The sequence below is a fragment of the Lagenorhynchus albirostris genome, chromosome 2 (assembly GCF_949774975.1).
Source record: "Lagenorhynchus albirostris chromosome 2, mLagAlb1.1, whole genome shotgun sequence".
Classification (NCBI taxonomy): domain Eukaryota; kingdom Metazoa; phylum Chordata; class Mammalia; order Artiodactyla; family Delphinidae; genus Lagenorhynchus; species Lagenorhynchus albirostris.
In genome coordinates, this window is record NC_083096.1 from 168,832,304 (window position 1) to 168,859,353 (window position 27,050).

A 27,050-nucleotide genomic window follows, 5' to 3' on the forward strand; every position below is an offset into this window, starting at 1 on the left:
ATCCACCAGCATGATTTGTTTCTCCTGTGGCTGTTATTCTTTATCTCCTCTGCATTCCATCCTTGCACAGGGCGCTGCCTAGGAAATGAATCTCCAAACCCTTCTCATCCTCCAGTGCCCAGCTGAATTCTCTCTCCTCCAAGAAGTCCTTGCCCTCCAGGCTCAATGTCCCCCACACGCCTCCTCTAACCTCCTTTAACCCCTCTGCATGCACCATTTTCTGGACACTTAGCCCCCTGGATCCAATTGAGGGAACCATTTTTGTGTGCTCTGTACCTCCGCCTAGAGTTCCGCTTTGTATCCCCAGTGGCACACACTACATAGTAGGTGCTCTGTAGGTCCTACCGAGATGGTTGGTCCTTAGGGAAGAGAAGTTATGTAATAACAGGTTCTTCCTCATAGGAGACAGCTGGTTCCGAAGGGTGGTGCCTAGATCGGAGTTTAGAGTTCCAGGGGGAAACACATCTGGCTTGAGCTCAGGCAGATCTAGCTTACATGATGGTTCTGCCACGTGGGACATTGGCCTGAGCATGATTATTAGTGAGATTGTAGGAAACACATTAAATGTGTTTTCTCCATGGTCCCCCTTTCCCAAATTGAGGGAGAGGCAGGAACGAAGACACTTCCCTCAGCTGGAGGGGCTACTGGAGATCATTTACTTGTTCATCAGCAAGACCCCAGGGGTATCTTCCCCAAATGTCTGAGCCATTGACCCAAATGGACACAGTTGGGCTCTGCTGCCACCACCCTCTCCTGCTGCTGTCCCCTTTCTCTGGGAGCAGAATTGGGTCTTCTGCCTCTTGATGTAACTATGGAAGCTGCTTGCATCCTGTCTTCCCTTCCCTGCCCCATAGGACCCAGGTCTCTCAATGGGCCCCTTGTTCCCAGGGAAGCTGTCCCATGAGACGCTCTTTTCTCATGCATTCCTCCTCCAGGGCTGTCCTTCTTCCCCAAGAGAACACGAGGCAAGGGCGATGCCCAGCTACAAGGGATTGAGCTCCAGTGTTAAGCACCATCTGTACCTCACAGAAGAAAGAACTGGGGTCCCATGGGGGTGCTTCCTAGCAGAGCATGAGCTTTGGAGTTGGACAAAACCTGGGTTCCGATTCAGACCCCCCAGAACTGACTTTAGGCAAGTTATAAGACTCAGCCTCCTCTTACACAAAATGGGCACATGAATCCTACCTCCTAGGATAGATGAGAAGACCAGAGAGGGGAAAAAATATGTATGGGATGCATACAGTAGGTGCACAGCATAAGGTTGGTCCTTCCTTACCAGGAGAGGTCAAGGTTGTAGGAATGGGAAAAAATGGGGGCCACAGGCAAAGATGAGGCAGAATTTATTCTCAATGTGCGTAAGTACAAGATTCAGGATGGAGACCACAGAGAGGCAGATCCCTGGGACTGTGAGGGGCACCTCACACGGGGGGCAGGGACCACACTTTCCCAAGTGCCAGGCCCACTCTGTTCCCCCTGGCTGTGAGGATACAGAGCCCAGGAACTGGGTGAGAGTGGGGTGGGGGTGGGAGGAAGACAGGGTCCTCCCCGGATCGTGTCCTGACCATGTTTCCGACTTCCATAGGAAGGAAGAACAGCTCGGCTATATAGTAATATAATATATAGAGGTGTAGAGAGCTGGCCGCGGCACCTGGGCGGGGCTGAGACTCCCCGAATTATTGCAGGAGGGAGAGGGGGCTCAGTGCTGGTGTCTCCGTGGAACAGCTGTGCTGGCTACTGGGAGGGCTGGGCAGGGGGCGGGGCTGAGCTTGCCCCTCCCTCGGGGCGCGGCAGGGGTAACCCGGCATCCTGCCCAGTGGGGTCCCTTGGGCCCCCGCCAGCTTCCCCTGGGATGGGGCTTTCTCACCCTGGGTGCTTCTTATGTGCTTTGAAGACCATTTTTGCATTGTCAGGAGTGAGGAAAAAATATTCTGACATGGTAGAAAAAGATATTTACATACCCTGGTGGGCCGTTAGAGGGAGGGTCAACTCTCAGTGGGGGGCGACTTCCTCCTCTGTGCGGGAGGACGTGGGGAAAAAGCCCCGGGAGGAGGCTCAGCTCTGAAACTTCGCTGCCATGTGACCTTGGACAAGGCACACTCCCTTGGTCTGCCCGGAAGGTGCAGGAGGGGTGGACTTGGGGCTGAAAAACCAGGATGTTTTGGTCCTTGTTCCTAGGTGTGGGTCTGGGGGGCAGGCCAGGGCTGAGCAGTGAGGTTGGCAGAGGGACTTGCAAGTGAGGAGCCCTAGGCTGTGCAGGGGCATCAGAGACTAGAAGGAAGTTGGTGGGCCCTGGCCCCGGTCAGGTAGCCAAGTTCAGCTGAGGGCATCTCACGTACCCTGTGTTGATGCCTACACAGAAGGTGGCCAGAGGGGCTGGCCGGGAACCCTGTTTTCCTGTTGAAGCAGTGGTGGGAGCCAGGTGGAGGATGCAGGTGGCCCCCCACCAGCTAGAGGGAGGGCTCAGACCTGAGATAGAGCGGGGGGTGGGCTCACCTGGGCGGAGACAAGGGTGGGCCTGGTGCTGGTGTGGTTTGGAAGTAGCCCCTGGCTCCAGCCTCCAGGCTTGGGGGAGGCGGGTGAGCTTCTCCCCAGGCCCTGTGGGTGCTGGGACCTGGGCCCACAGCTGATGGGCAGTGTCACACCGAGTTCCCTGCTCATGCATCCTCACGCTGTGACACACATCCTCATTCATGACATGCCATCCACAGTCACACACACGTGCCCCAGCATTAACGAATAAGCACACTCACCATAACTGGCGCACATCCACGGGGGACCTCACGGTGGACACACACACACATGATCACACGTGTTCACAAGGGCTCCTGTGACCTCGTGAGAACACACCCCTACAGCATGTGAGTGTGTGCACACAGGCACCCTCACGCACACGCGCACACACACAGAGGCAGGTGAGCGACATCGCCGTTGGGCTCAGTGGCATTGAGGCCCCAGCCTCTGGGGAAGAGAAGGCCCTCTGCCCTGGGGGCAGGTGTCCCCTCCCTCCTGGGCACCAGAGGTCCCTTCCCAGGTGGCCTGACCCCAGATAACTCCAGGTCTTGTGGTGGAGTCCTCGGCCTCCCTGGCACCTGAGGGGAAGGCAGCCAAGAAGGAGGGCCAGAGGCCTGGGGTGGCCAACCCTGCGAGTCCTCTGACGGCTGGCATGACCCGGGGCTGGCTCGGTTTGGTCAGAGGTGCCGGTGGGGCCCCTGCGTGCTGGTCAGCTGGGCCCTCATGGTCTCGATGCTGCCCAGGATCTTCTTCTGGTGGCCCATGAGGGTGATGCCCAGGGCACGCACATCCCTGTAAAGGAAGGCGGTGCTGACCTGGGAGTCTGGGAGCTGTGGAGACGGGGACATACCCATCCCTGGAGCTGCCATCCTCAGCGGCTCCACCTCTGGCCTCTCCCCCTGCTCCCGTCCCCAGGGGCCCACCACTTACTGAGCATTCATACGTAGCACCATGCCCAGAGAGGAGTAACCCCCAGCAGCGAAGTGGTCCCGGTAGCGGCCCATGCGGATGGAGTCCAGCCAGTCCCCCACGGTGAGGCCCCCGCCGCCACCCCCGCCCCCGCGGAGGTCAAAGCAGCTCCGGGCGAAGGCGGGGGGCGGGCACCTGAGGCACAGGGGCCCTTGGTAAGTGGTCTGCCAGGAGACACTGGCGCCAGCCACTCAGCCTCCATCTAGGCTCGGCAGTGGCAAGGAGGGTCTGAAGGGTTAGACCGCAGGCTTGGAAGTAGAGCTCTGAACAGGGGTCAGAGGCCCAGGCTGGGTCTGGTCCAGGGGTCAGGGCAGAGCCATCCCAAGGCCTGGACTAAGTCTGGGCCTTGTCTAGGGCAAGCGGGGAGGGCAGCTGGGGCGGGCGGAGCTGGGGTGGGCAGAGCTGGGGTGGGCGCCAGGCACCTGTTGACAGTGGCCGTGGCCCTGAGACTCTCAGGGCTGCGGATCAGCGTGTCCAGGACGCTGACGATCTGGGAGAAGCGAGGCCGCTGGGCCCGGTCCCTCTGCCAGCAGTCGAGCATGAGCTGGTGCAGGGCGCGGGGGCAGCCCATGGGCGCGGGCAGGCGGTACCCCTCCTCCACGGAGCTGATGACCTGTGGGGGGAACACGGCCATGGGCTGGAGCGGCCCTTCCCTCCGAGGCCCCGGCCGCCTCTGCCCAGCCAGGCTCCGGCACTCACGTCCCGGTTGGTCATGTTCCAGTAGGGCCGCTCCCCGTAGGCGAGCACCTCCCACATGACCACCCCAAAACTCCACACGTCGCTGGCCGAGGAGAAGGTCCGGAAGGCGATGGCCTCGGGGGCCGTCCAGCGGATCGGGATCTTCCCTCCCTGCGACGGACACACGAGTGTTGAGAGCTTCTCCCCGGCTCGTCAGGGAGCTGAAGGCAGGGATCTGGGCTGGGAAACTCGAAGGCTGGCTGGAGAGACACGGCCTCCACCTTCCAAGAGCACCTGTTCTGATGGGGGAGACCTGCACATGGAGCTGGTGTGGAGACTGAACAAAAGACAGTGGGTGGAGGGCCTGGCACCCAGCAGATGCTCAGTAAGTATCAGTCAACAGGTTGATGCCTGAACAAGTGACGAAGCTCGGAGAACGTGGTCTAGTAATTTTCTAGCTCCCCTGGAGGGGTTTTTTTTGGTCACAAAATCCTTTCTCTAAGTGAAACCTTATTTGGAGTCTCAGTGGGCGAGATCCTAAGGGAAGGTCCTGACAGAGGCAGGGGTGGAGGCCCTCCACCCTTAAGGCAGCCCCTAAAGCACCGCTAGAGAAGCCCAAATCCCCCCAGAACACATTTTGAAAATGCTGGGTTTTAGTCAAACGTTAGAGACAGACGTGGAGTGGAGGCGATTCAGAGAGATGCCAACTCTCCCCCAAAATCCTAGTGAGTGAGTGATGGGGGGACCGGCCCTGGTATCTCCGCAAGCGAGTTAGTGACGGAGCAGAGGTGGGAAAGCTTTGGTGCAAACTGAGGTGCAGAGAAGAGGTAGGACTCGTCCCAGGTTGAAGGCAACCCTGAAACATCCAACTTCCCTAACGACACGTGGGGGGCTCCATCCCAGGGCCTGCTGGAAAGGGGGTGCGGGCTACGCACCGTGGTGGTGTAGGCGGCGTCGGGGTCATCCTCCAGCACCCGCGAGAGCCCGAAGTCAGACACCTTGCAGACCAGGTTGCCATCGACCAGGACGTTGCGGGCAGCCAGGTCGCGGTGGACATAGCCCAGGTCCGAGAGGTAGCGCATGCCGGCGCCCACTCCTCTGAGCATGCCCACCAGCTGCATGATGGTGAACTGCCCATCGTGAGTCTGCAGGGGGACGTGGCTTGGTCTTCAGGAAGGCTCTTTGCAGTTTACAAAGTGCCTCACTGCTTAGGAAGCATATTGCTGTTTAAGGTTTGTTCTCACGTCTCATTTACACTCACGGCAACCCTGAGAGGTAGGTAGGGTGGCAGTGACTGGTCATCCACTTCGCAGAAGGAGAAATGGAGACCCAGAGAGGTTTCGCCCTGTGCCTAAGAGCACCCAGCAGATGAACGGCACGGCGAGGGCTGGGCATCTAGGGATTTCCACCACCACCCGCCATGCCTCCCAGCTGACTGGGGTCCTGGGTCCCCACAGAGGCACCCCTCTTAGCCTGTGTGCAGGACAGGGCAGCAGGACCCGTGCAGCAGAGGGACTTCCACGTGATGGGGGGCTGAAAGGCAGTTTGATGGGCTGACCTTTAAGACCCCTCCCCACACCTGGCTCGCCTTCCCCAGGTCTGTTGGGTCCAAGCTCTGGGGAGGAGGGGGTATCTGGAGGTCTCACATTATCTGCCACCACCCAGACTGAACTTCCCTCCCCCGGCCCAGGTGAAAGGAGTGGCGGGGCACGCACCCTCAGGAAGGTGTCCAGAGAGCCGTTCTCCATGTACTCGGTCACGATCATTGCCAGCTGGCCTGGGGACGGCGCCGGGGAGGAGGTGGCTCTTGGTGGGGGGATCAGGAACATGCCCCCCCGCCCCCGCTATGAGCTGCCAGGAGCTGGGCCAGCACCCAGGGCCCCAGGGAACGTAGGGTTTCCACTGGGGTTCCAGGCTCTGGGCCCCCTTCCGTGCCAAGTCATCTGGGGACCTGAGCCAGGGGGATGGGGCAGGGCAGGGTGGTCTGGGGATGCAGCAGAAGGGGCCCTGCAGGGTGAGGCTGCTGTCGCCTGGCACCTACCACGGGTGACGACACCTTCAAGGCGGATGATGTTGGGGTGGTCAAACTGGCCCATGATGGATGCCTCGCTCAGAAAGTCCCGCCGCTGCCTCTCCGTGTAGCCGGCTTTGAGGGCCTTGATGGCCACGGGCATGTCCCGCTGCCCTGGCACCTGCAGATGCCCGTAGCAGACTTCCCCGGACTCTCCTGTGAACCCAGGTGGGGCAGGCAGGGGGTGGGCGGTGGGACCTTCCTCCCCTCACCCCAGACTCTGCACTCTCCCAGCCCCACACACCCGAGTGTCTGGCCATGCCGGGCACCTTGGTTCCCCCGTCCCTCTGCACTGGGTGTCCCTCCCCTGGGCACCCCCTGTGATGTCCCCACACTCACAATCCCTGAAGCTCACCGGAGCCAATGATCTTCTCAATGTGGATTCTAGAGGCCTCGATCTCGCGGGTGAAACCGCGGCCCGCCCGGCCTGGCTCCTCGTAGGTGTGGGGTTCTGCATAGAACTGGGGCTCTGGGATCTTCCCTGGAGGGTGGTGCAGGGGCAGGAAGACGGGTGGAGGCGCTGAGGGGCCAGGAGAGAAGGGCCATCGGTGGGCTACATGAGGACATTCTCTCCCAGCATTCCCTGGGCCTGGGACGGGACTGGTGGTGGAGTGAGAAGTGTCTCCGGGAATCCCAGGATGTGGTGGCAAACGGGTGCCCAATAAGTGCTTGCCACGTGTAAGCAGGGTCTCTGTGGAGTAGCTCTGAGCTCTCTAGGGGACTTTGGGATTTCTCGTGAGTTGTGAGCCTGTCTGTCATTTTTCTGGGTTACTTTTAGGGTCCTTAAGACCCTTCTCAATTGTCCTAGGGTAGGAATGTGACCAAAAAAGGTCACATCACAGTGCCAACTCAGACTGATGGAAAGCGGGTCTCTAGAAGACTGTGTTAAGAAGGATTCTGAGACCGCATTCAGGCTCCATGGGAATCAGTACCATGATTGATTCTGCCGCGGGCAAAGAAGTGGGGCATTGAGGTAGGCATCCCCATATTTGCCCTGTTTTCTGAGGTTTCTGCAGGGTCCTGAAAAAGTTCTTTGTAGCAGGGGCTCTTGTCCAAGAGTATATGAGCCCCCAAAGGTGTATGTGAAATTGTGCGTGAATGCCAATATCTGTGCATTTCCCTGGGGAGAGAGAGGGTCCGTAGCATCCTCTTCAAACCCAGGCAAGTTGCACAGCACTGCACCTCGGGGGGCTCAGGTCTCTGTGACAGCCTGCTGTCTCTCTCTGGGGCTCTAGCCTTTTCTGTGGGCGCCTTTCCCCTTCCCACCTGCGCCACCCCCAAACCAGCACTGGGTCCTACTGTGACCTCCGCTTTTGCATTCAGATCCCTGGGCCCTGCACTCACCCTGCCCGTTCTGATAGTGCATCTTCTCCTCGTCCGAGTGCTGGAAGGCCTTGCTGTAGCCGCAGTGCCTGTGGAGGGTGGACTGTCCCTGGTTTCAGCCCTGACCCCGTTCAGGAACACGTCCAAACTCCTCCCTTCTACCCCCCTTCCCCTTTCAGGTCAGCTTCTGCCACCCCAGTCCCTGCCCCTGCAGGGGGGCAGTCCCAACCTCAGGCTCTCAACCCAGCTGAACTGTGACATTTATAAACACCATATAATTTACAAAACCAAGTCCACTTGGCCCTCACAGCAAAGTCTATGGCATTATTAGCTCAATTTTACACGAAAGCACCCCTGGTAGAGGGGCTGGGAGACGAGGCTTCTGAGGCCAGCTCCGCCGTGTGAGCTTGGCAAGCGCCTTCCCTTCCCTGGACCTCAGTTTCTCCATCTACGGATGCTCTTTCCAATCCTTGCTGAGTGGGACCCTAAGCCCGCACCACCTTCCTCTGGAACAGAGTGGGAGGGGGAGAGTAACTAAGGGCGTGGTCTTTAGTTTCAACAGACCTGGGTCCTGTCCCACTTCTGACACCTACTTAGTCGGTGGGCTGGTTTGGGGGTGCTGTGTGTCTGACACACATCCGAGTGGAGATGGGGCTGGGCAGCTGGGCCTCAGGAGGAAGGCCTGTGCTGGGGGCACACCTGGGGAATGTCAGCGCGAAGGCAGAATTCAAAGCCGTGGGCCCTGATAAGGTTACTCAGGAGAGCTGGAGCTGGGTAAGTAGGAGAGAGAAAAGGGTCCCAGACCAGCCTGGGGCCCTCCTGCTTTCAGGAACTTGTGCAGAGAAGGGGCTGGAGGAGATGGAAGACAGGCCAGACAGGTGGATGGAAAGTGGGGGGTGAGCCGGACACGGAAGGCAAGAGAAAAGCGTCCCAAGAAGGAGGAAGGAAGAACAGGTATATCTGTCAGTGAGCCCAGGCACAGGGGATCACTGGCTCAGCAGGGCTGGCGACAGGCAGGAGACACAGTGCTCCAGGGGAGGGGGTTGGGGTGGCCGGGGGCCAGGACCACCCACCTCTTCTTGCAGATGACCAGGAGAAGAAGCACGACCAGGCCAGTGATGAGTGTCAGGCAGATCCAGACGATGGTCCGGGTGTCGTAGCGGGGACCTGTGGGGGGAAAGCAGGCTGGGGGGCCAGCCACTCAGCCCTGGCCTCAGGGCCAGAGGTCTGGCGGCCTTCCGGGGGCCCGGCGGCAGCCTCCTCGGCTGTGAGCCAGCCCAGAGCTGGGGCGCAGGCCGCATCCTCCTCTGCCCCACCCTCCCCTCTACAAGTCTCCCCTTCAATATCCTGCTTTCCAACCTGGTGCCACCACTTCCTGGGACTGTGTAACCTGGGCAGAGTCACTAGACTTCTCTGAGCCTTAGCTTTCTCACCTGTAGTGTGAGTCCAGAAACGCCTGTCCTGCCCGTTACTGTAACAGCGACAAAGCTGAATATACCGAGAGCTGCACATTCCAGCCAGTGACCCACATCCCTTCCAGGGATAACCCAGTATTATCGTGAGTTGTCAGATGAGAAAACCGAGGCCCAGAGAACTCAAGGAACTTACTCAAGGACACACAGCAAATGGGATGGAGCCGGGCAGGATTCCTACCCGGGCGGTCTCAACATGGTATCAGACCTAAGAGCACTTGAGACACACAAGTGCCAAGGGGGTGCCAGGTTGAGGAAGGTCATCAAGTCAGCCTTGAACCATCTGTCTTAGCACTGCCCCCCTGGAGGGTGCTGAGTATAGGAGAAGACCCCAACGGGCTGGAGATGGGGGCAGGGGGTTCCCAAGCTTCAATGTGCCTCAGAATCACCCTGAAGGTATGATCAAACCAAAATTTCTGGGCCCCCAGCGCCAGGGTTTCTGCTTCCGAAGGTCTGGGGTGGGGCCTGAGAATCAGCATTTCTGATAGCTCCCAGGGGCTGCAGCTGCTGCTGGTCCTGGACTACACTGTGGGAACCGCTGTTCTGGAGGCGGGGGGTGCAGGGCAGGATGATACTGGGGAAGGGCACAGAGTTTGTCCCCAAGCTGACCAGGTTCAAGTCTTGCTCTGCTGGGTAACCTTGGGCAAATCGCTTTACTGCTCTGACCCTCATTTTCCTCACCTGTAAAATGGGGATGTAGATATTGCCAACTCACTAGAGGGTCTCTGGGACGATTATAAGGTAGTCCTGCTAGCAAAGGGCACCATGATGCCTGCAAGTCACGCTGATGCTCGGGGAAAGCCTGCAGTTGATGGGCTGTTACGAGCTCTGTCACCTCGGGCGTGTAACTTTCCTTCTCTGAGCCTGGCTTTTCACCTGTCAAAATGCTGATTTGGCCCACACACCAGCTCAGCATGCACTCGTTCCCCTCCTCTGACCACCACGACCCTGGCCCTGGCCCTGGCGCCTGGCCCAGCTCCCTCGCCCTCCCCGCTCCCTGCACTCACGGGGTTTCCCGGTCTCCACCTCCATGGCCTGGCTGAAGCGGCCGCAGCCAGCCGAGGTGCGGGCTCGGACCTGGAACACGTAGCGGGTGCCCGGCTTGAGGCCCGAGACGGTGGCCCTGGTGGTGACGGCCTTGAGGGTGGAGTAGCTCTGCATCTCCTTGTCCTGCCCGTGGGAGGGGTGGTCAGCCAAGGGTCCCCGGCCTGGTGGCCTCCCTCTTTCTCCCCTCCCTGTGGGTACCTTCTCGTAGTACTTGATCTCGTACTCCAGGATGATGCCATTGGGCTGCTCTGGCTCCTGCCACAGCAGCGAGACGCTGGTCTGCCCCGCCCGCTCCTGGCGGATCACCACCACCTGGGACGGAGCTGGGGCAGGGGGAGGGAAGGGAGCTCGGTCAGGTCAGATGGGTGGACGGGTGATGATGGGGAAGGGCCTCTGTCTGCTCCTTCCTCAGGCCCCGCCCAGGGATGCTGGCTTGGGCCACACTCACCTTGCTAACTGTCCTGCCGCCGCCCCAGGAGAGCCAGTACCCTCTGCTCCTCCTGGCAAATCATTGGCTGCCGTCCTGGTCAGTTATCTGGGGTTGGCACAGCCTGGCTCCCAACTGGGATGCTGAGGTTGGCTTGACCCAGAAGAGGCCTGATCCCGCAACTTCCACTGTCTCCTCCTCCTCTCTGGCCAAGCCCACCCACTGGAAGCATGCTGGACCCCCGCCAGCCCCATCAAGCAGCCGCACTTGTCGACCCTGAGGCCCCATCACCTGATGTCTCTGTCTCCGTGTCACCCACCCCCGCCCAGGGCCTGGCGTGGAGCATGCTCTCAGGAGCACTGAGGAGGGAGGAAGAAAAGGAGAAGGGAGGGGAAGAATCAAGGGAACCAACGCCCTCACTGCCTGGGTTTGGAGGGACATGAGCTGAGCCTGAGGCCCATGTGAGCTCAAGTATTCTCGAAGTCACACTAGGTCACCCTTTCGCCCCCTTGCTCATTCCCTCCCCCATTCCTGTGCTCAGTGCAATTACCCCTGAGGTGAGTCTGTTGGGAAGGGTCGGATGTCGACCCGGCCACAGCCAAACCGAAGGGACTGCCCTCAGAGCTGCAACCCCGTCCTCCCCGACCCCTCCAGCCGCAGCCCTCCCCTCTGCTCACCCGAGTTCCGACTCTGCCCTACTCCTCCCGTGCCCCCCACCTGCCCCATGTGACCAGCTCTGGCCTCATAACTGGGCATCCCATCTCTGGCACACGTGGGAGCTCCCCGAGGCAGGGGTTGCACATAGCAGATGCCCAATAAATGCTGCTGGACGATGCTGACATGAAAAATTAAGAAGCGACTCCACACTTAAGCTGGAGGGTGTGGAACAGGGGAGAGCCCACCAGCCTGGGAATCAGGTCTGGCTTCACAACCCGGCCCGTCTCTTGCTGGCTGGGCCCATGACTACCTCCGGGCAGTTTCTCCACCCAGAAAGTGAAGCTGCTGGGCACCAGCTGCCAGGCGGAGGTGAGGCTCAGAGAAGACCACTGTACGTGTGGGACAGACACCAGTGCTAGAACACATGGGTGCCTCTTAGAAACCAAAAAATTTGCGAGGCAAGAGGTGCTGTGTGAGTGGGGCAGACACAGAGGGAGGCTGGGGCTCAGAGGTGGGACGGAACAGGGCGGAGCACCAGAGAGGGCTCCAGGGAGGAGGGGGGTGTAGAGAACAGGCTACGGGGAGGCCTGGGGAGGGGGAGGGGCAAGTGGTCTCTGAGGACAGACCTCCCGCATTTGCTCAGGGCTGCTGTCTGCCCCAGGCCCCCAGCCCAGAGCTGTGGGTGTCCACTGCATCATCGCCCTAGAATTTCCTGAATGACTCCCACGTGCTGGGCAGTGGGCTAGGACCTGGGGATACTGCAGTGCCCAAGACAGCCCTCAAGGAGCTTATGGTCTAGTTAAGAGAGACAGAGTTAATAAGAAAACGAATCAATGCATAATTACAGGTATGCTAGGTGCATGAAAGACATGAAGAGGGTGCCGTGATGGAGAGGACCTTACGTCTGCAGGGGCCCAGGAGGGAACGGGGCCATTTCAGCTGAGGTGGTCCGGGTGGGCCTCCCAGAGGCGGCGGGACAGCTAACCGAGGACTGAAGGAGGCAGCGAGGGGAACGTCACGGGGAGGAGCACGTCATTCCGACCGAGAGGCAAGGCCAAGGCCCAGGGCAGGGAAGGGCATGGTGTGTCCAAGGATGAGGACCCGAGGCCAGTGTGGCTGGAAGGGAGAGAGCCCGGCGACAGTGGATGGGGTGCGGCTGGGGAGGTGGGCAGGGGAGGGTCTGATGGGTCCCCTGAATCATGGTGCAGGGTTGTCCAGGCAACACGAGATGGACTGAATTGTGTCCCCCTCCCAAAATTCGTCTACTGAAGCCCTAACCCCCAACACGTTAGTATTTGGAGATGGAGGCTTAAGGAGATAATGAGGTGTAGATGGGGGCATTGATGCCTTTCTAAGAAGAGACACCAGAGAGTTCTTTCTCTCTTTCCTTCTCTCTCTCTGCCATGTGAGGACACAGCGAGAAGGCAGCCGTCTGCAAGCCAGGAAGAGGGTTCTCACCAGGAACCAAATTGGCCGGCACCTTGACCTTGGACTTCCGGCCTCCAGAGCCGTGAGCTGTAAACGTCTGTGCTTTAAGCCCCGGCCTATGGTATGTGTTATGGCAGCCTGAGCTGACTAGGACCGATGGCATGTGTGTGTACGGGGTGGAGGGGTTGGAGTGTGGAGGGGGTCACGCTGAAGGGAGACCCAGTGGGACTGGCTGGTGGGTGGACGAGGCACGAGGGAGGGATAGCCAAGGATGATGGCTGGGTTTGGGGCTCAAGTAACCCCACGAACAGCGGTGCCACGTCCTGAGATGGGGGCCTGGGGAAGGGGCTGGTTTGGGGGTGCTGTGTGTCTGAAACGCATCGAGTGGAGAGGGGAGTGGGCAGCTGGGCCTCAGGGGAGAGGCCTGTGCTGGTGACACACTTGGGGGACATCAGCACGAAGGTGGAATTCAAAGCCGTGGGCCCTGATAATGTCACTCTGGCAAGATGGAGCTGGGTAAGTAGGAAAGAGAGGAGGGTCCGGACGTGCCTGGGGTCCTCCAGCTTTGGGGAATTTGTGCAGAGAGAAGGGGCTGGTGGAGATGGAGAAGGACAGGCCAGAGAGTTGGATGGAAAGTGGGGGGTGGGCTGGGCATGGAAGGCAAGAGAAAAGTACTCCAAGAAGGAGTAAAGAAGAGCTGGGGGTGGGAGGGTGGAGTGCCCACTGCAAACTGAATTTCTGGGGATAGGTGGGCAAAGGCGCCCGACTGGAGTTGCCCGAAGAGGCCCACAGAGGAGAGGACGCAGATGTGTGAGCAAGACAGCTCTTTAAGGAAGCTTCCATGTAAGAGAAGGAGTCTCATGGCTGGAAGGGTGTGTGGGCTCACGGGAGGCTGTTCTTTTTTTTTTTTTTGCGGTACGCGGGCCTCTCACTGTTGTGGCCTCTCCCCCTGCGGAGCACAGGCTCCAGATGCGCAGGCTCAGCGGCCATGGCTCATGGGCCCAGCCGCTCCGCGGCATGTGGGCTCTTCCCAGACCGGGGCACGAACCCCTGTCCCCTGCATCGGCAGGCGGACTCTCAACCACTGCGCCACCAGGGAAGCCTGAGGCTGTTCTTTTTAATGATGGAGCACACGGAGCAGTGTGAGCACCGTAGGTTCTCTGCTCCGCCCTCCACCCCTGACCAGCTGGACACCTGTCTCGGCCACCCCAGAGACATGTGGGCAGGGGCGGGGCCTGGCACCACGCACAAGGGCCTACTCCTCATTGCGTCACTAGCACTGAGCAGAGAGCTTGGCATCTCACAGGTGCTCCACAGGTGCCAGAGGAATGAGGGTCTCTTGGGAGGAAGAAGCCCTGGCGTCAGGGACGGGGTGCCCTGGGTTCAGGGTTGGGAAGCCTATTTCACTTGGGAGTGAGGCAGACCTGGGTTCGAATCCTGACCTGCTGCTTCTATGTGGTGACCCTGGCTGGCTCCGGGCCTCAGCTCCTCCTCTGTGACACGGTGGGAAGGGAGTCACTGAGCCAGGCCTGTGTGGTGTTGGGAGGAGACGGGGGTGGGGAGCCACAGGGCACGTGCTAGGGGCGCTGTTAACAGGGAAGCTGCCACAGGCGGCCCTCGGGTCAGGCTGCCACTCGACAGGCAGGACGCACCAGAATTTGGAAAGAAAGGGGCTAACTTCAGTCCAACAACTGGCTAGAAACAGAGAGATAAGTGGTTGTCGTCCAGACCAGTCTGACCAAATCCATCCCAGGGGCAGCAGTGGCAGCTGTTCTGGAAAATGATCATCAGAGTGATTTGATATTTTAATGACATTTATTGAGCACGTACCGTGGGCCAGGTACTGGGCTAAGCATTTTCAGTTCCTTCATTTAAGCCTCAGTAACAGAGCAGGTGTGATTACTCCTATCACAAAAGGGAGGAGACAGAGGCAGAGAGGGAAAATTCTAGAACCCAGGCCTGGGATGGTCATGCTAGCCTGCCTCTGTGCTTTTTGGTTTCCTTCCACTTATGGAACATGTTTTAATTTTCTAAGGGCGCGAAGCCTGTAGCTCAGAGTCCTGGTGGGGAAGGCGGAGCCCAGAGAGGCAGGCGCTTGCCCAAACGCCACAGCAAGTCCGCGCAGTGCTCGGATGCCAGGGGGGACGAAGGGCCCGGGAGCTGGGGACGGGCGTCTCCGCCTACCTGCCTGGTTCGTGGTGATGTTGACGACGGCAGCCCGGCGGGGCTCTGGGCTCAGGTCGGACACACCGTTGACGGCCTCGATCCAGAAGGAGTAGTTCATGTGGGCCAGCAGGTTGGCCACCAGCAGGCTGGCCTGCACCAGGCTGGTCTGCTGGGGCACGAAGCGGGTGCTGCCCCCGCACGTCTCGCAGTGGCCCAAGGCCCAGGGGCAGCGGCGGCACACGGCATTGTAGGTGATGTCACTGCGGCCGCCCCGGTCCAGTGGAGGGGCCCACTCCAGGGTCACAGAAGTCCCATTCACGCTGGAGATCAGATTCACTGGTGCCGAGGGGGGGCCTGGAAAGCAGAGAATGACAGGTGGGCGTGGAGGGCATGTATTTGGGCTGGTCTAGTCTCCCCCATCAGGTCAGGGAAGGGCTGTGGTTCCCCCATGATACTTGGGGCTCCCTAAGGATAAGGGCACACCTACTCCATCCTCTGGAAGCTCCCCGAGGGCAGAGGCAGTGTCTCTGCCATCAGATTGGGAGCACAGTCAGGGTCTGGGCACAGAAGCCACCCTTCCCCCACCCCATGTAGCACCACCTGGATCCTGGGGTTTGTGCTTCACAAGATTTTCATCCAGAGCTGGGGAGAGTCTGCACACAGCAGCTACCCGGGGTGTGAGATGCTCCAGTCATCTGCATCCCCCACTCCACTCCTTAACCCCTGGCTGGATTTAATGTCAATGACACCGAACACTGTGGTGGAGAAAAGCACAGCCCCGTGTGCCAAGTGACCCCTCCCCACTGCCCAGGACGGGAGCCCCAGTCTGGGCAGCACAAGGACACTGGAGAGAGGGGCGGGGCTGGGGGCTGGGAGTTGGGGTAGGATCCTGGGCGTGGGGATTTGAACCAGGAGGGCCTGAGGGGCGATGGAATTCCAACTCTCAGAATCTCAAGCTGGGAATCTTAGATCTTAAGAAAATAGAATTGTAGAATCTCAGAATCATAAAGAACCTTAGACTCTGCAGGGTGTGGAATACTAAAAGCCTAGTCGTTTACAATCTTAAGATTCCTAGAACTGGAGGGCACTGGATTGTGGATTTGGAGAGAAACTGGAGTCCAGCCAGCTGAGTGCAAATGTTTGTGACCTAGAGCCGGGCTCACCTGGCCTGAGGAGCCCAGAGCAGTTACCATGCCCCCCAGCAGGTCCCACATGGGGCAAAGGCACAGGTCTGGGCACAACAGGGGAGGGAGGGAGGGAGGGAGGGAAGAAGGGTTTACTCGTGCGCGTGTGTGTGTGGTGTGGTGTGTGTATCTGTGTGTAGTGTGTGTGTGTGTGTGTGTGCGCGTGTGTGGTATGTGTGTGTGTAGCAATGTGAATACACCTAGGCCCTTACCTGCCCTGTGCAGGGGGTCTGGGGAAGGGTGGTGATGGAAGTTGGGGGAGGGGGAGATGGAGATCAGGTTGGGGTAAATTCTGGGGCAAAACCCGTCAGCACCGAGTAAAGTACCCCTCACCCCGTCACAAGAGCCCAAGGCTGGTGAACAGCGTGGGCTGAACTGGCTGCAGCTCCTCCCCAGCGGGGGTGGGAGTGAGAGGCCCCTTTGGGCCAGGGGAGGGGAGGCCACGGAGGAGCTGCATCAGCAGAAATGCCAAGACAGTCACGCAGCCCTGCAGGCACGGCGCCGGAGTCCCTCAGAGTCCCCTCAGGTATGGGGCATGCGCGCTGCCGCCTCACCCTCTCCAGGCGCACACCTCCCTTGCAGGGCCAGGTGTGCCCATGCTGAGCTCCCAAAGCAGGCTCGTTCAAGCTCCACGGGGACTCATGAGTCCGTTCCAGGTACCCAGATGCACACACACGTGTGCACACACCCCTCTAAGAACACTTTACACACGTGGGCACAAGCACTTGAACGCTCACACTCTGTGCAGGCATCTTCTGCATGAACTGCTACCGACAAGGACACACACAGTCATAATCGCTGCAGGCCTCCCAAGGCACACACAGAATCCGACACACGCAGCCACACCCACTCCATATACACAATCATGCAGCCCCCCCCACTACAGCAGCTCCCCGAATTCAGCAGCTCCCCCCAGTCTCTCAAGGATGGCAGTGAGGCGGGGCAGGGGTGGGGGCGGCTCCTCTGATGCCCGCCTTGCCGCACAGGCAGTCCCCCAGCTTGCCCACCCCAGCCCCCAGGACACTGGCATGACCCTTGGGTCAGAAGATGACCAAAGCCACCTGGTGCTGGGAAGGGCATGAGTCCAGTTCTGTCCTGCCCTTTGGAGCAGAGAGGAGAGACCGAGGGAGGAATGGAAAGATTTCCATTGGAGAGATGGCAGGTGACCTATGATTTCCACTGGAGAGATGGCAGGTGACCTATGACAAGAAGCTGGGAGCCCAGAGAGGTCAAGGCCATTGTTGAGGGGTCAGAGTCACCCCCCATGCCCAGACTGGCCCCTGGCCCATGAGAGCCACCTGTCCCTGCCTCACCCACTGAGACCTGGCTCCCTGGGAGCTTGAGGGGCCGAGCATGGGGTCCTAGCCTAGTCTCGAGGGTTCTGGGGCCGCGGGGTGGTACTCACGGGTGCAGGCTGCAGACGGCGGGTCCAGGGCTGCACGGAAGTAGCTGAGGTCGCAGCGGCAGGCCTGGGCGGCAGGGGCTGCAGAGTGGCTATGGGGAGGGCAGCGGGCGCAGAGCTGGTCCCCGGGGGCCGACTTGTAGAAGCCCAGCTCACAGGCTGTGGAAGAGAAGGAGGCTTCAGGTGAGCCTGCCGGGCCACCCTGATGGGCCTCAGGGGCAGCTCTCTGGCCCCGGGGTTCCTGGGGGATCCCCTGAGGGACAGAGGTGCAGCCCTTCAGCATCACGTGTTCCTACTCTCATCTGCAGATGGAGGGACTGAAGCTCAGAGAGGGCCTCTGACTTACATAGGGTTGCACAGCGAGTTGGAGGCAGAGCTGAGGCTGGGACCCTGACACCTGAGTCCCAGCCCCATAGTCAGCACAGGGCGGAGCCTCTCTGAATCCTCCAATGGCCCCTCCCACCCAGGCTCTGTCGTTCACAGGGCACTTGTCCTTGAGCGAGACACCAGCCTCAGGGGCAGGGGTCAAGGCTAAGAATCTGAGGGGGGCCGAAACCCCAGGGGTGTGACCTGAAAGCCAGAGAGGGAATGGGGGTGGGGGAGGAACGTGACTGGAAGAGACGTGTGTGATGAGACCAGAGGTTCCCAAACACGGACAGGCGTGGAACCATCCCTATAAAAACACAGACCCCGGCCCCATCACAGCCACTGAGTTAGAAGAGCCAGGGGTGGGGCCTGGGAATCTGTGTTTTACAAGCGCCCCGAACAATGCTGATCGTCCAGGAATTGCAGGCTCCTGACCCTCCCAGTCTCACCGTGGCTGACCCGATATGTTTCTCGTATCTGACCTTCTCTCCGGCCTCTGAGAGGCACACACATCTTGCTCCTGATGACCACAGCAGCCTCCAAACCTGGCCCCCAGCACCCCCTCCCCAGCCCCACTGCCCGCGAGATGACTATTCCTTTAGCCAGTATCTATGAGCACCTATTCTGTGCCACAGACACAGCCACAAACAAGGTCCACATGGCGTCTGCCCTCAAGAAGCTGGCATTTTTCAAGGCGGCAGGGGGAGACACAGTAAATGAGGCTGTGATCATTTCCAGAAGGAAATAAAGCAGAGGATGTGGCAAAGCGTAAATGGTGGGAGGAGCCACCTCCCCTGAGAAGGTCTTTGAGTTGTGGCCTAAAGGCTGAGAATGAGTCAGCCGTGCAGGAAGTGCGATGTTGTGGGTTGAGGGACTCTCTAAAATGACACTGCTGCTGGGCCAAACCGTCACAGGCTCCGCATGGCCTAAACAATAAAGCCTGGTGTTCAAAGCCTCCCTGCAGCCTCCTTCATGGCCACTCCCTCTCCCTCAGGCCGAACTAAAGGACTGGCCATTCCCCACACTCAGGAGTTGTTTCCTGTCTCGGGGCCTTTGCACACGCTGTGCCTTTTCTTTTTGTCACCCTGTCGAATTCTTTCAAGATTCATTTTAACTGTGCCTTTGATGAAACCTTTCTGGACCGCTCCACATCTCCACATGTACACACACACACACACACACACACACACACACACACACACACACACACACACACACACACACACACACAGAAGCAACCACTCCTCTCCCCATCTTTGCATCCCTGTTCGGTCTCACCTTTGCATCCCTGTTCGGTCTCACCACCTGCAACATTATGGCTGTACTTTTTCATCTGTGTGTCTGACTCTCTCTCTGCTTGTGGGTAGATCCTTGTGAACAGGGCAGGGCCACCTTATTCATCTCAAAGTTCCTAGGGTCTGGCTCAGGGTAGAAGTTGTCAACACTGGTGGGAGTTTTCAAAGTGAGCTAATCCGGCCATTATCTGCTCTGGGCAGAAAGACAACCCAGGGGTTCAGGAGGACCAAATGCTGCCCAGCCAGGCAGCTCCCAGCTCCATCTGTGGAACTGAACTCCTCTGCAACGGGGACCACCAGGAAACTCACTGGGATCTCTCTCCGATAAGTCTCTTTCTAGAAAACTCAGTGCTTGAGAGAAGCTTCATTTGCAAAGCTATGTCACTTATTTGATTGTACCTCTTTATCGTAATAGCTAAAATTAGGTTAATTTGTAAAATTCGACAAACTTGAGAGAAAACCTGAAATCAGGAGAAATGATGATGCCCTTAAGTTGCTTCCCAGACTCAGAGGCCATGGAGCCAGAAGGGGCTTATAGGCTGGGAAGTCAGCGAGAATGTGCCTCAGTTTTGAGACCTCTTTCCTGCCCCCTGGGGAGACCCCAAGAGGGCTCAGGCCTGACTGGGGGCTGGGTGCTTGGAGTTGTGGAGAGGGTCCTAGTTGACACCCTGTGATCTCCCCTCCTCTTCCCAGAAGCCCGGGCACAGCCTAAGAGCTTCCTTCTGAGCCCAAGAAGCAGAGGAAACGGGCTTTGCACTTCACCAGCAAACATTTATCGAACCTGTGGCTGAAATGAATGACACTCTTCCTCACTGCACTGATCGGGTCCACCTTGATCAAAATCTCGGGAACCGTTTGCTTATTCTGTCCTTTATTTATTCCTTCACCCAAATTTACTGAGCCACGGACCGGACGTAAATAAGACCTAGTGCTGCTTTCAAGGAGCTGTCAGAGCAGTGAGGGGCAGACCAGGACACGTGCGGTGACATCTTGGTGTGATGCATGGCACAACATGACAGCCTTTGTTTTTTTTGTTTTTTTTTTTGCGGTACGTGGGCCTCTCACTGCTGTGGCCTCTCCCGTTGCGGAGCACAGGCTCCGGATGCGGAGGCTCAGCGGCCATGGCTCATGGGCCCAGCCGCTCCGTGGCATGTGGGATCTTCCCGGACCGGGGCACAAACCCGCGTCCCCTGCATCGGCAGGCGGACTCTCAACCACTGCGCCACCAGGGAAGCCCCAGCCTTTGTTTTCTGAGTCCCTGACCATTCAGAGCTGTGCTAGTCCTCGGTGTTAAAGAGCAGAAACTTGGGAGCAGGCTGCCTGGGTTCCTTTTCTTTTCCAGCCCCTTCCCCTAGGCTAAGTGACATTAGGCAAGTTGCTGGGCCTCTGTGTCTTCATCTGGAAAATGGGGACAATAATAGTTCCCACCTCCGAGGGCTGTTGTGAGGATGACAAGAGTGAATACACGTGAATTCACACGAGCACAGCGCCTGGCACTCATTACCACTGTACGCAGTCAGCATGTATACGTCTGTTTGGCAGAGAGGAAACAGAGGCTGGGGAGCTTGAGTGCCTCGCCCCAGGGTCCCCGCTGAGCCAGGTTGCAAACCCCAGTCTTTCCCCCACCAGCCTCTCAACACCCGGCCTCTGCTTAGAGACGGCCCCGCCATCCTGCCACTTCACCGGTGGGCGGTTCTCACACGCTCGGCTAATACCCATATGGCTATAAAGTGTCAAGGCTAGATTAATCCGCTCAATGAAAATAAAATAATCTTGAATAAGAATACTAATCACCAGGCCTCGGGGAGCCCGGAGACCTGGAGGCAGAGCCGGGAATTAATGGCCGAGACAGATGGAGCGGCTCTGGGCTGGGGCCCGGCTGCCCGTAGACCCAGGGCGCTTCCGGAGTCTGCAGTGCCCGGTGTCGGCCGTGCGCCAGGAGGGGCTCCTGCCCCTGCCGAGGGCACCTTGCCCAGGCCGCCTGTCAGGCCGGCAAGCTGATGGAGACCCCGGCCACCTCTCTCCTCTCCCCCACGAAGAGCTTGAGATTTGACAAACAAGGTGTCTGCTGGTGGCCGACCAAAGGAAATTAATTCTAAATCAGATTTTGAACACAGTCAGGAAGGCAGAAGAGCTCGTTGTTCATGCGGCCCCTCTGAAATGAGATGCTCTGATATTTATAGAAAGATGATTAGGGCCACAGAGGGTGGTTCATATTCTGTGTCCAGGTGACAGAAAGGACGGTAGCCAGGAGACTCTGGGGGCTGCTCTGTTGGGTGATGTTCTGAGAGGTCCTTCTTCTCTCTGGAGGGGGTGGGGGGGATGCAGCCACATGTGGGGGGAGGTCACTGGGTCAGGAACTGGGTAGTGTGGGGAGCTTTCTGGTCAGGGGGTTGGGAGATTTGGGATTCAATCAACCACTCCTAGCTGTGTGCCCTTGGGTCAGTCACTTCGCCTCTCTGGGCCTCCATTTCCCCACTGGTAAACTGGACTAGCTCCGCGTGGCTCTGACGTTCTTCCGTGGGTCCCTGAGGCCCGAGTGCAGTCTCCATAAGGATGCTAAAAAGCCATGTGATTGGGCTGGTCCCCCCTCCTGGGCTTTATTGTCTTCTCCGTAAAAGCAACTGCTACCCAGCCACTTCTGAGGGGAGCCTTGAGGGTGAGACTAGCGAGATGGGAACCTGGCAGCTGGGAGGGTGGCTCTCTCCATGGGCCTGGCCGCTGTTGCAGCCCTCAAGCTCTGGGTCCCTTCTCCTATCACCAGAAGGAAGGCGGGGGGGCACTCGGGTGGGGGAAGCCGGGACCCCCTCTCCCAGCCCTGTTTGCTCAGACAGAACTGCCCGATGGAGAAGGCCAGGGCCCCTCGGGTCTCAGGAGGCCCCGCTCAGGCTGGGCAGGGGGCTCCAGCTTTGACAGGCCATCTCAAGCAGCCCAGCAAAGGCACCCCCAGTCTGTATCCAGCTCCTGCTCGTGCCCCACCCTCTCCCACTCTCAGGCTACCCACTAGGGAGGGGTGGGGATGGGCGACACTGCAGGGCCGCTGGCCCAGGCCTCCCGTTGGGGGAGGGCCTCAGTTTTGCACCTGTGCTGTTTCTTTGAAGGAGGTTAACAGACAAGCACAGAAGCCCACCTACAGGGTTAAGAAAAGTCTCTCCTCGTGCGATTTAAAACCGGCATCCCCCTGGGCTTCCCTGGTGGCGCAGTGGTTGAGAGTCCGCCTGCCGATGCAGGCGACACGGGTTCGTGCCCCGGTCCGGGAGGATCCCACGTGCCGCGGAGCGGCTGGGCCCGTGAGCCATGGCCGCTGAGCCTGCGCGTCCGGAGCCTGTGCTCCGCAACGGGAGAGGCCACAACAGTGAGAGGCCCGCGTACCGCCGGCATCCCGCCCCCAAACGTCACTGCCTGCAGTGCACTATGAATTAATATTTTTTATAAAACCTGTAATTATCTTGCAACTGGCATAATTACACTGCATTGCGATTTAAATGTAAAAGTCATAATATGCTGCAATTCCCTAACCCTGCTTTGGCATTTCTTCAGTATTTTTATTACCGTGCCAGCAGCGTCAGGAAATGGGAGTGGCCTTGGCTTCTCCCAGCTCTGAGGAGGTGCCCCTGCTCGGGCCGTGGAGTTTCCACCAAGAGTCCTGCCCTTGACGCGCTGTGGGTCCTTGGGCAAGACGCATTCCCTCTTTGGGCTCCACTTCCCATCTCTATCAAAAAAGGAGGCTGGAGCAGTACCTCTGAGTGAGGCCCCAACCCCGAAGTCAGGAGGAGCAGTCTCCCTCCTAAGGGCAAGGATGTACTCTGTACAAACAAGTGGCCTGCTGTGCTCACTGGCTCAATCCAGGGTTGGGGGCAGCTGACCTTGAGCAGGTATCTACTGGCTAGCCTGCCCGACTGTTACAGCTTATACTGTCCTGGTTACTAACCTTTTTAACGTTACCCCAGGGGGCTTCGCAGAGAGCTTTGTGGGCAGAGGAAGCAGTTCGGGGCTCTGGAGTGAGACAACACGGGGTCAGATCCCTACTCTGCCACTTAAGTTGAAGGGACTCAGTTTTTCATGTCTGTAAGATGGGGATATAATACCTCGCTTAGAGGAATATTGTAAGGATGAGAAACTGTGAACTCCCCGAAGGCAGGGATGCCCTGTGTCTCTACTCCTGATGCCCGGGACACAGTAGATGCTCAACAGAATGAGTAACTGACATAATGTGTACTATGTGCTCATTAAAGTGCCTGGCACACGGCAAACACTCAAAAAATTGTCACAAAGGGACTTTATATCCCCATCCGAATAAGGGGATGTTGGGAGCTGGCTCTAGCGGGGAATGCAGTCAGGATAGGCCAGGGATAGGTGAAAAGCCTACACACATGGCTCAGAGTAAGACAGACCTGACTCAGAGCCCAGCTCCACCTCTCACCAGCTCTGAACCTAAGCAGGACACTACCTCTTGAGCCTCAGTTTCCCCATCTGTAAAATGGAATTGTAATACCTGCCTTGCTACAACGAGCCAATGAATGGATGTGCTAGGAATCCCCTTGCAAGCTGTATAGGCAACAGGGATGTTTGTTGTTATTGTTACTACCCAGAGGGAAGTTGAGAAGTACAGGGATGTCTGTGAAGGAACCAGGAGAGGCTGGAGGCCTGGAGAGCCTTGAAAACTAGGCCACCGAGGGTAGAACAAATCCAGAAACAGGCAAATGTCACAGAAGGTGCTTTGGGGTTTAGGGTCCAGGAGAGTGAAGACTCGTGGCAGTTGGAAGTATGAAGAAAGCTTTCTTAAGGAAATCAGAGAGCCCCAGAGAGGGGCCAGAAAGGGCCTGATGGCTGGACAGAAGAATCTAGTCCTGGAGATCTCGGGGCAAGATAACTCCTAAGCTGGACCAGGCTGGACTCTGAAGCTACTTTGCACATCACCTGAAACTGTCAGCCTGTGTCCTGCTCAGTCCTGCGAGCACCAAGGGGCCTTCCTGCCGGCTAGGGCAGAGGGGTGATGCTGAGAGGCCTGAAGGTCCCTCTAACTGTGGTCTCAGGGCCTGTGTAGTACCAGCAAAGGGCTCAGAGGATATTTCTAGTGTCTTTCAGGTCCCTGTCCCAGTTTTCACTGAGGCTGTCTGGGGACAGGCCCTAGTCTCTCTGATCCCTGCCCAGGAACATCTCCTCCCTCAGGAGAACCAATGGTCCCAGAAGCAGGCTTCACTGAGCTCTGAGTGCCATGTGTCTAGTCCCTGGGGAGATCAAGGAAGGGCAACCAGGTGGAGACCACTAATAGCTGGGGCACCAGCTGTCTGTGCACACCAGCCCTCCCAGGGTTCCTGGGCTGTCAGGATGCCTGGCTGCACTGCCCCCACGTAGGGGTCTGCTGGCCACACACACATGCACACAGCCTGGGCTCTGGATCCGGCTCCTGGTCTGTGACACAGGAACCCCAGCAGTACCCTGTGGGAACAGGAGTTATTTCATGACCCAAGTGCTCCTGGCCGTCCCTTCCCCCACATCCCTAGATAAGTTCCCCCTGAACACAGGCAGGCTGTGACATGCCCACCCCAGACAGTCCTCCCGGGGTGCCCCTGCCCGCATAAGCTCACAATGGCCCTGTACGCCACACATTCGCCCTGAGCCCTGATTCTAACCCACACCTCCTCCCGCCCAACAGGTTAGAAGTTTAGTGGTTCTGAGCCCAGACTCTGGAGCCAGACTTCTGGGTTCAAATCATAGCTCTGCCACTTCCTAGCTGTGTCACCTTGGGCAAGTTGCTTTGCCTCTCTGTGCTTCAGTGCCCTCATGTTTAAAGCCAGGATAACAGTAGTTCCTGTTTCACTGGATGGTTGTGGGGATTAAATGAGTTAATACATGAAAAGTGCTTAGAATAATGCTGGACATGTTAGGTCACATCACTGTTCCCTAGCACAGGCATGTACCCAGTAGTATTCCCAATCACACTGGTGCCCAGAGATGTACCTCTCTGGGTACATCATGATGCCCACGGAGGGTCCACCTGGTTGTGGTGTGTCTCCCACCCCACAGCACACACACAACACACACGTGGGTGGCCTGGGGACACAGGAACGCTGGAGGTTCACGCATCTTCCCAGGTGCTGTGTGCACCACCCAGGAGCTTGCTGACTGTGCCAAGCCTGCTCCCCGGCCCCCAGCATCCCTGCCCAGACTGAGCCCAGCTGCCGGCCCACCCGCACAGAGGCGCGCTCACCCACACAGGCATCCCGCCGCTCCTCGTAGCCCGCGCTGCACACGCACTTGCCGATGGGCACCAGCCACTCGCCCTCGGCGCTGCAGTACATTTTGGGCGTGTCCCGCTCCTCGGAGTGCCGCACGCACTGGCCCCGCACCTCCACCAGCGAGGATGAGTCGGCCCCCGTCACCGCCTCCGAGAAGGCGGCCAGGTTGCGCACCATGGTGGGGCACTTCTTGTAGTAGATGCGGAGAGACAGGATGGCAAGGCAGGCACCGATGTCCTGGAAGGCCAGGTAGAAGCCACGCTTGCTGAGGGGGCCCACACCTCGCACCTCCGTGTTGAGCTTGAGGCGTCGCACACCCAGGTCGGCCCCGGTGAAGCTCTCGTCGGCCGCGATGGTATCGATTTTGAGGAACTGGCTCTCCTGTGTGCTGGCGCCCAGGTCACGGTCCGACTCCAGGTAGTAGAGGTTGAAGGTCTCCTTGCAGGTGCCTAGCACGCCGGGCATGCTGTTGCAGTCCCGCAGGGTGAACTTGATCTCGGCGTAGACGCGCCGGGCGCCGTCGCGGGGCACCCAGCTGGTGCGCAGCCAGTTGTTCTGGTTGGGGCTCATGACGTTGCACACCTGGTATGTGTGGATGGGCCGGAAGGACTCGTCCACCTCGTTGATGGAGTCCCACTGCGGGCAGAGAGAGCACAGCCAGCTGAAACGAGAGGCAGCACCTGGCCCTCTCTCACCACAAGCCACATGCACTGTGCTGGTGGCTTCCTGGGGAAGAAGATGGAATGTTCTTCAGCCTCGAGGAGCTGACCTTCCAGCGGACTGTCAGCCAGATGCCGTGCACCCTACAGAAGTGATCTCATAGAGTGTCACATCCTTCTGGGGAAGTGTTATTTGCTGCCTTTTCACAGATGAGGAACAGAGGGGCTCAGACATAGAGCCATGCGTCTGGGGTCACATAGCTAGTGAGTGATGGAGCTGGGACTGGAACTGATGCCAAAGCTACAAAGCTCTGACCTCATTTCTGTACGGCTATTCCGTCACTCCCAGAGTGGGGTGACTTGCTTGGGGAAATCAGTGACCCCACTGGTCCAGCTTCCATATCACCTGCCAGAAGGACCTTTCTAATGCATGAACCTGACTGTGTTGCACCCCCCGCCTCAAATCCTTCAGATGCAACCCCTGCATTGGTGCTTGTTGAGTGACTGTCTGATGGATGGACTCCCTCTGCCTTGCTGTGTGTGATGTTTCCTCTGCCCCCAACCTAAGGCTGGGGGCTCACGGGCTGGCCTGGATCCCACGCAAGGGGGATACCAGGATGTGGGAAAGTTGAGTACGATTGCTCCTGTGCCAGGTGCTGGCCAGGAATCACTGATTCAGAAATAAACCAGTGACCATCACTGACACTATCAACAGAGTGCAAAAGCAACCCACAGGATGGAAGAAAATGTCTGCAAATCACATATCTTAGATGGGATTAACATCCAGAATATGTAAGGAACTCCTACAATTGAACAACAAAGAACCAAACAGACCTGTTAAAAAATGGGCAAAGGACTTGAATAGACATTTATCTACAGAAGATACACAGATGGCTAAACAGCACATGGAAAGATGCTCGACATCACTAAGCGTCAGGGAAATTCAAATCAAAACCACGATGAGATACCACTTCATTAGCTATTATCAAAACAACAGAAAATAACAAGTGTTGGTGAGGAACCCTGTGCATCGCTGGTGGGAATGTAAACTGGTGCAGTCACTGTGGAAAACACTATGGCAGTTCCTCAAAAAATTAAACATAGAATTACCGTAAATTCCTCTTCTGCGTGTACACCCCAAAAGAAACAAAAG

The 27,050-nt window shown here is 58.2% G+C and overlaps 1 protein-coding gene across 1 annotated transcript in view; it reads right to left on the minus strand.

The window, feature by feature from the left end:
- Positions 1-1,605: 1,605 nt before the first annotated feature.
- EPHA8 (EPH receptor A8) overlaps positions 1,606-27,050 on the minus strand; it is a 35,716-nt gene continuing 10,271 nt past the window's right edge. The window contains exons 3-17 of the mRNA XM_060142777.1: positions 25,211-25,874; positions 17,339-17,494; positions 14,768-15,103; positions 10,270-10,394; positions 10,032-10,194; positions 8,626-8,719; positions 7,574-7,641; positions 6,585-6,749; positions 6,200-6,385; positions 5,874-5,935; positions 5,094-5,303; positions 4,180-4,329; positions 3,903-4,093; positions 3,442-3,615; positions 1,606-3,303 (exon numbers count right to left, since the gene is read on the minus strand). Of these exons, the coding sequence (XP_059998760.1) occupies positions 3,189-3,303; positions 3,442-3,615; positions 3,903-4,093; positions 4,180-4,329; positions 5,094-5,303; positions 5,874-5,935; positions 6,200-6,385; positions 6,585-6,749; positions 7,574-7,641; positions 8,626-8,719; positions 10,032-10,194; positions 10,270-10,394; positions 14,768-15,103; positions 17,339-17,494; positions 25,211-25,874 (2,859 nt within the window). The 3' untranslated portion in view covers positions 1,606-3,188. The remainder of the gene's footprint in view (positions 3,304-3,441; positions 3,616-3,902; positions 4,094-4,179; positions 4,330-5,093; positions 5,304-5,873; positions 5,936-6,199; positions 6,386-6,584; positions 6,750-7,573; positions 7,642-8,625; positions 8,720-10,031; positions 10,195-10,269; positions 10,395-14,767; positions 15,104-17,338; positions 17,495-25,210; positions 25,875-27,050) is intronic.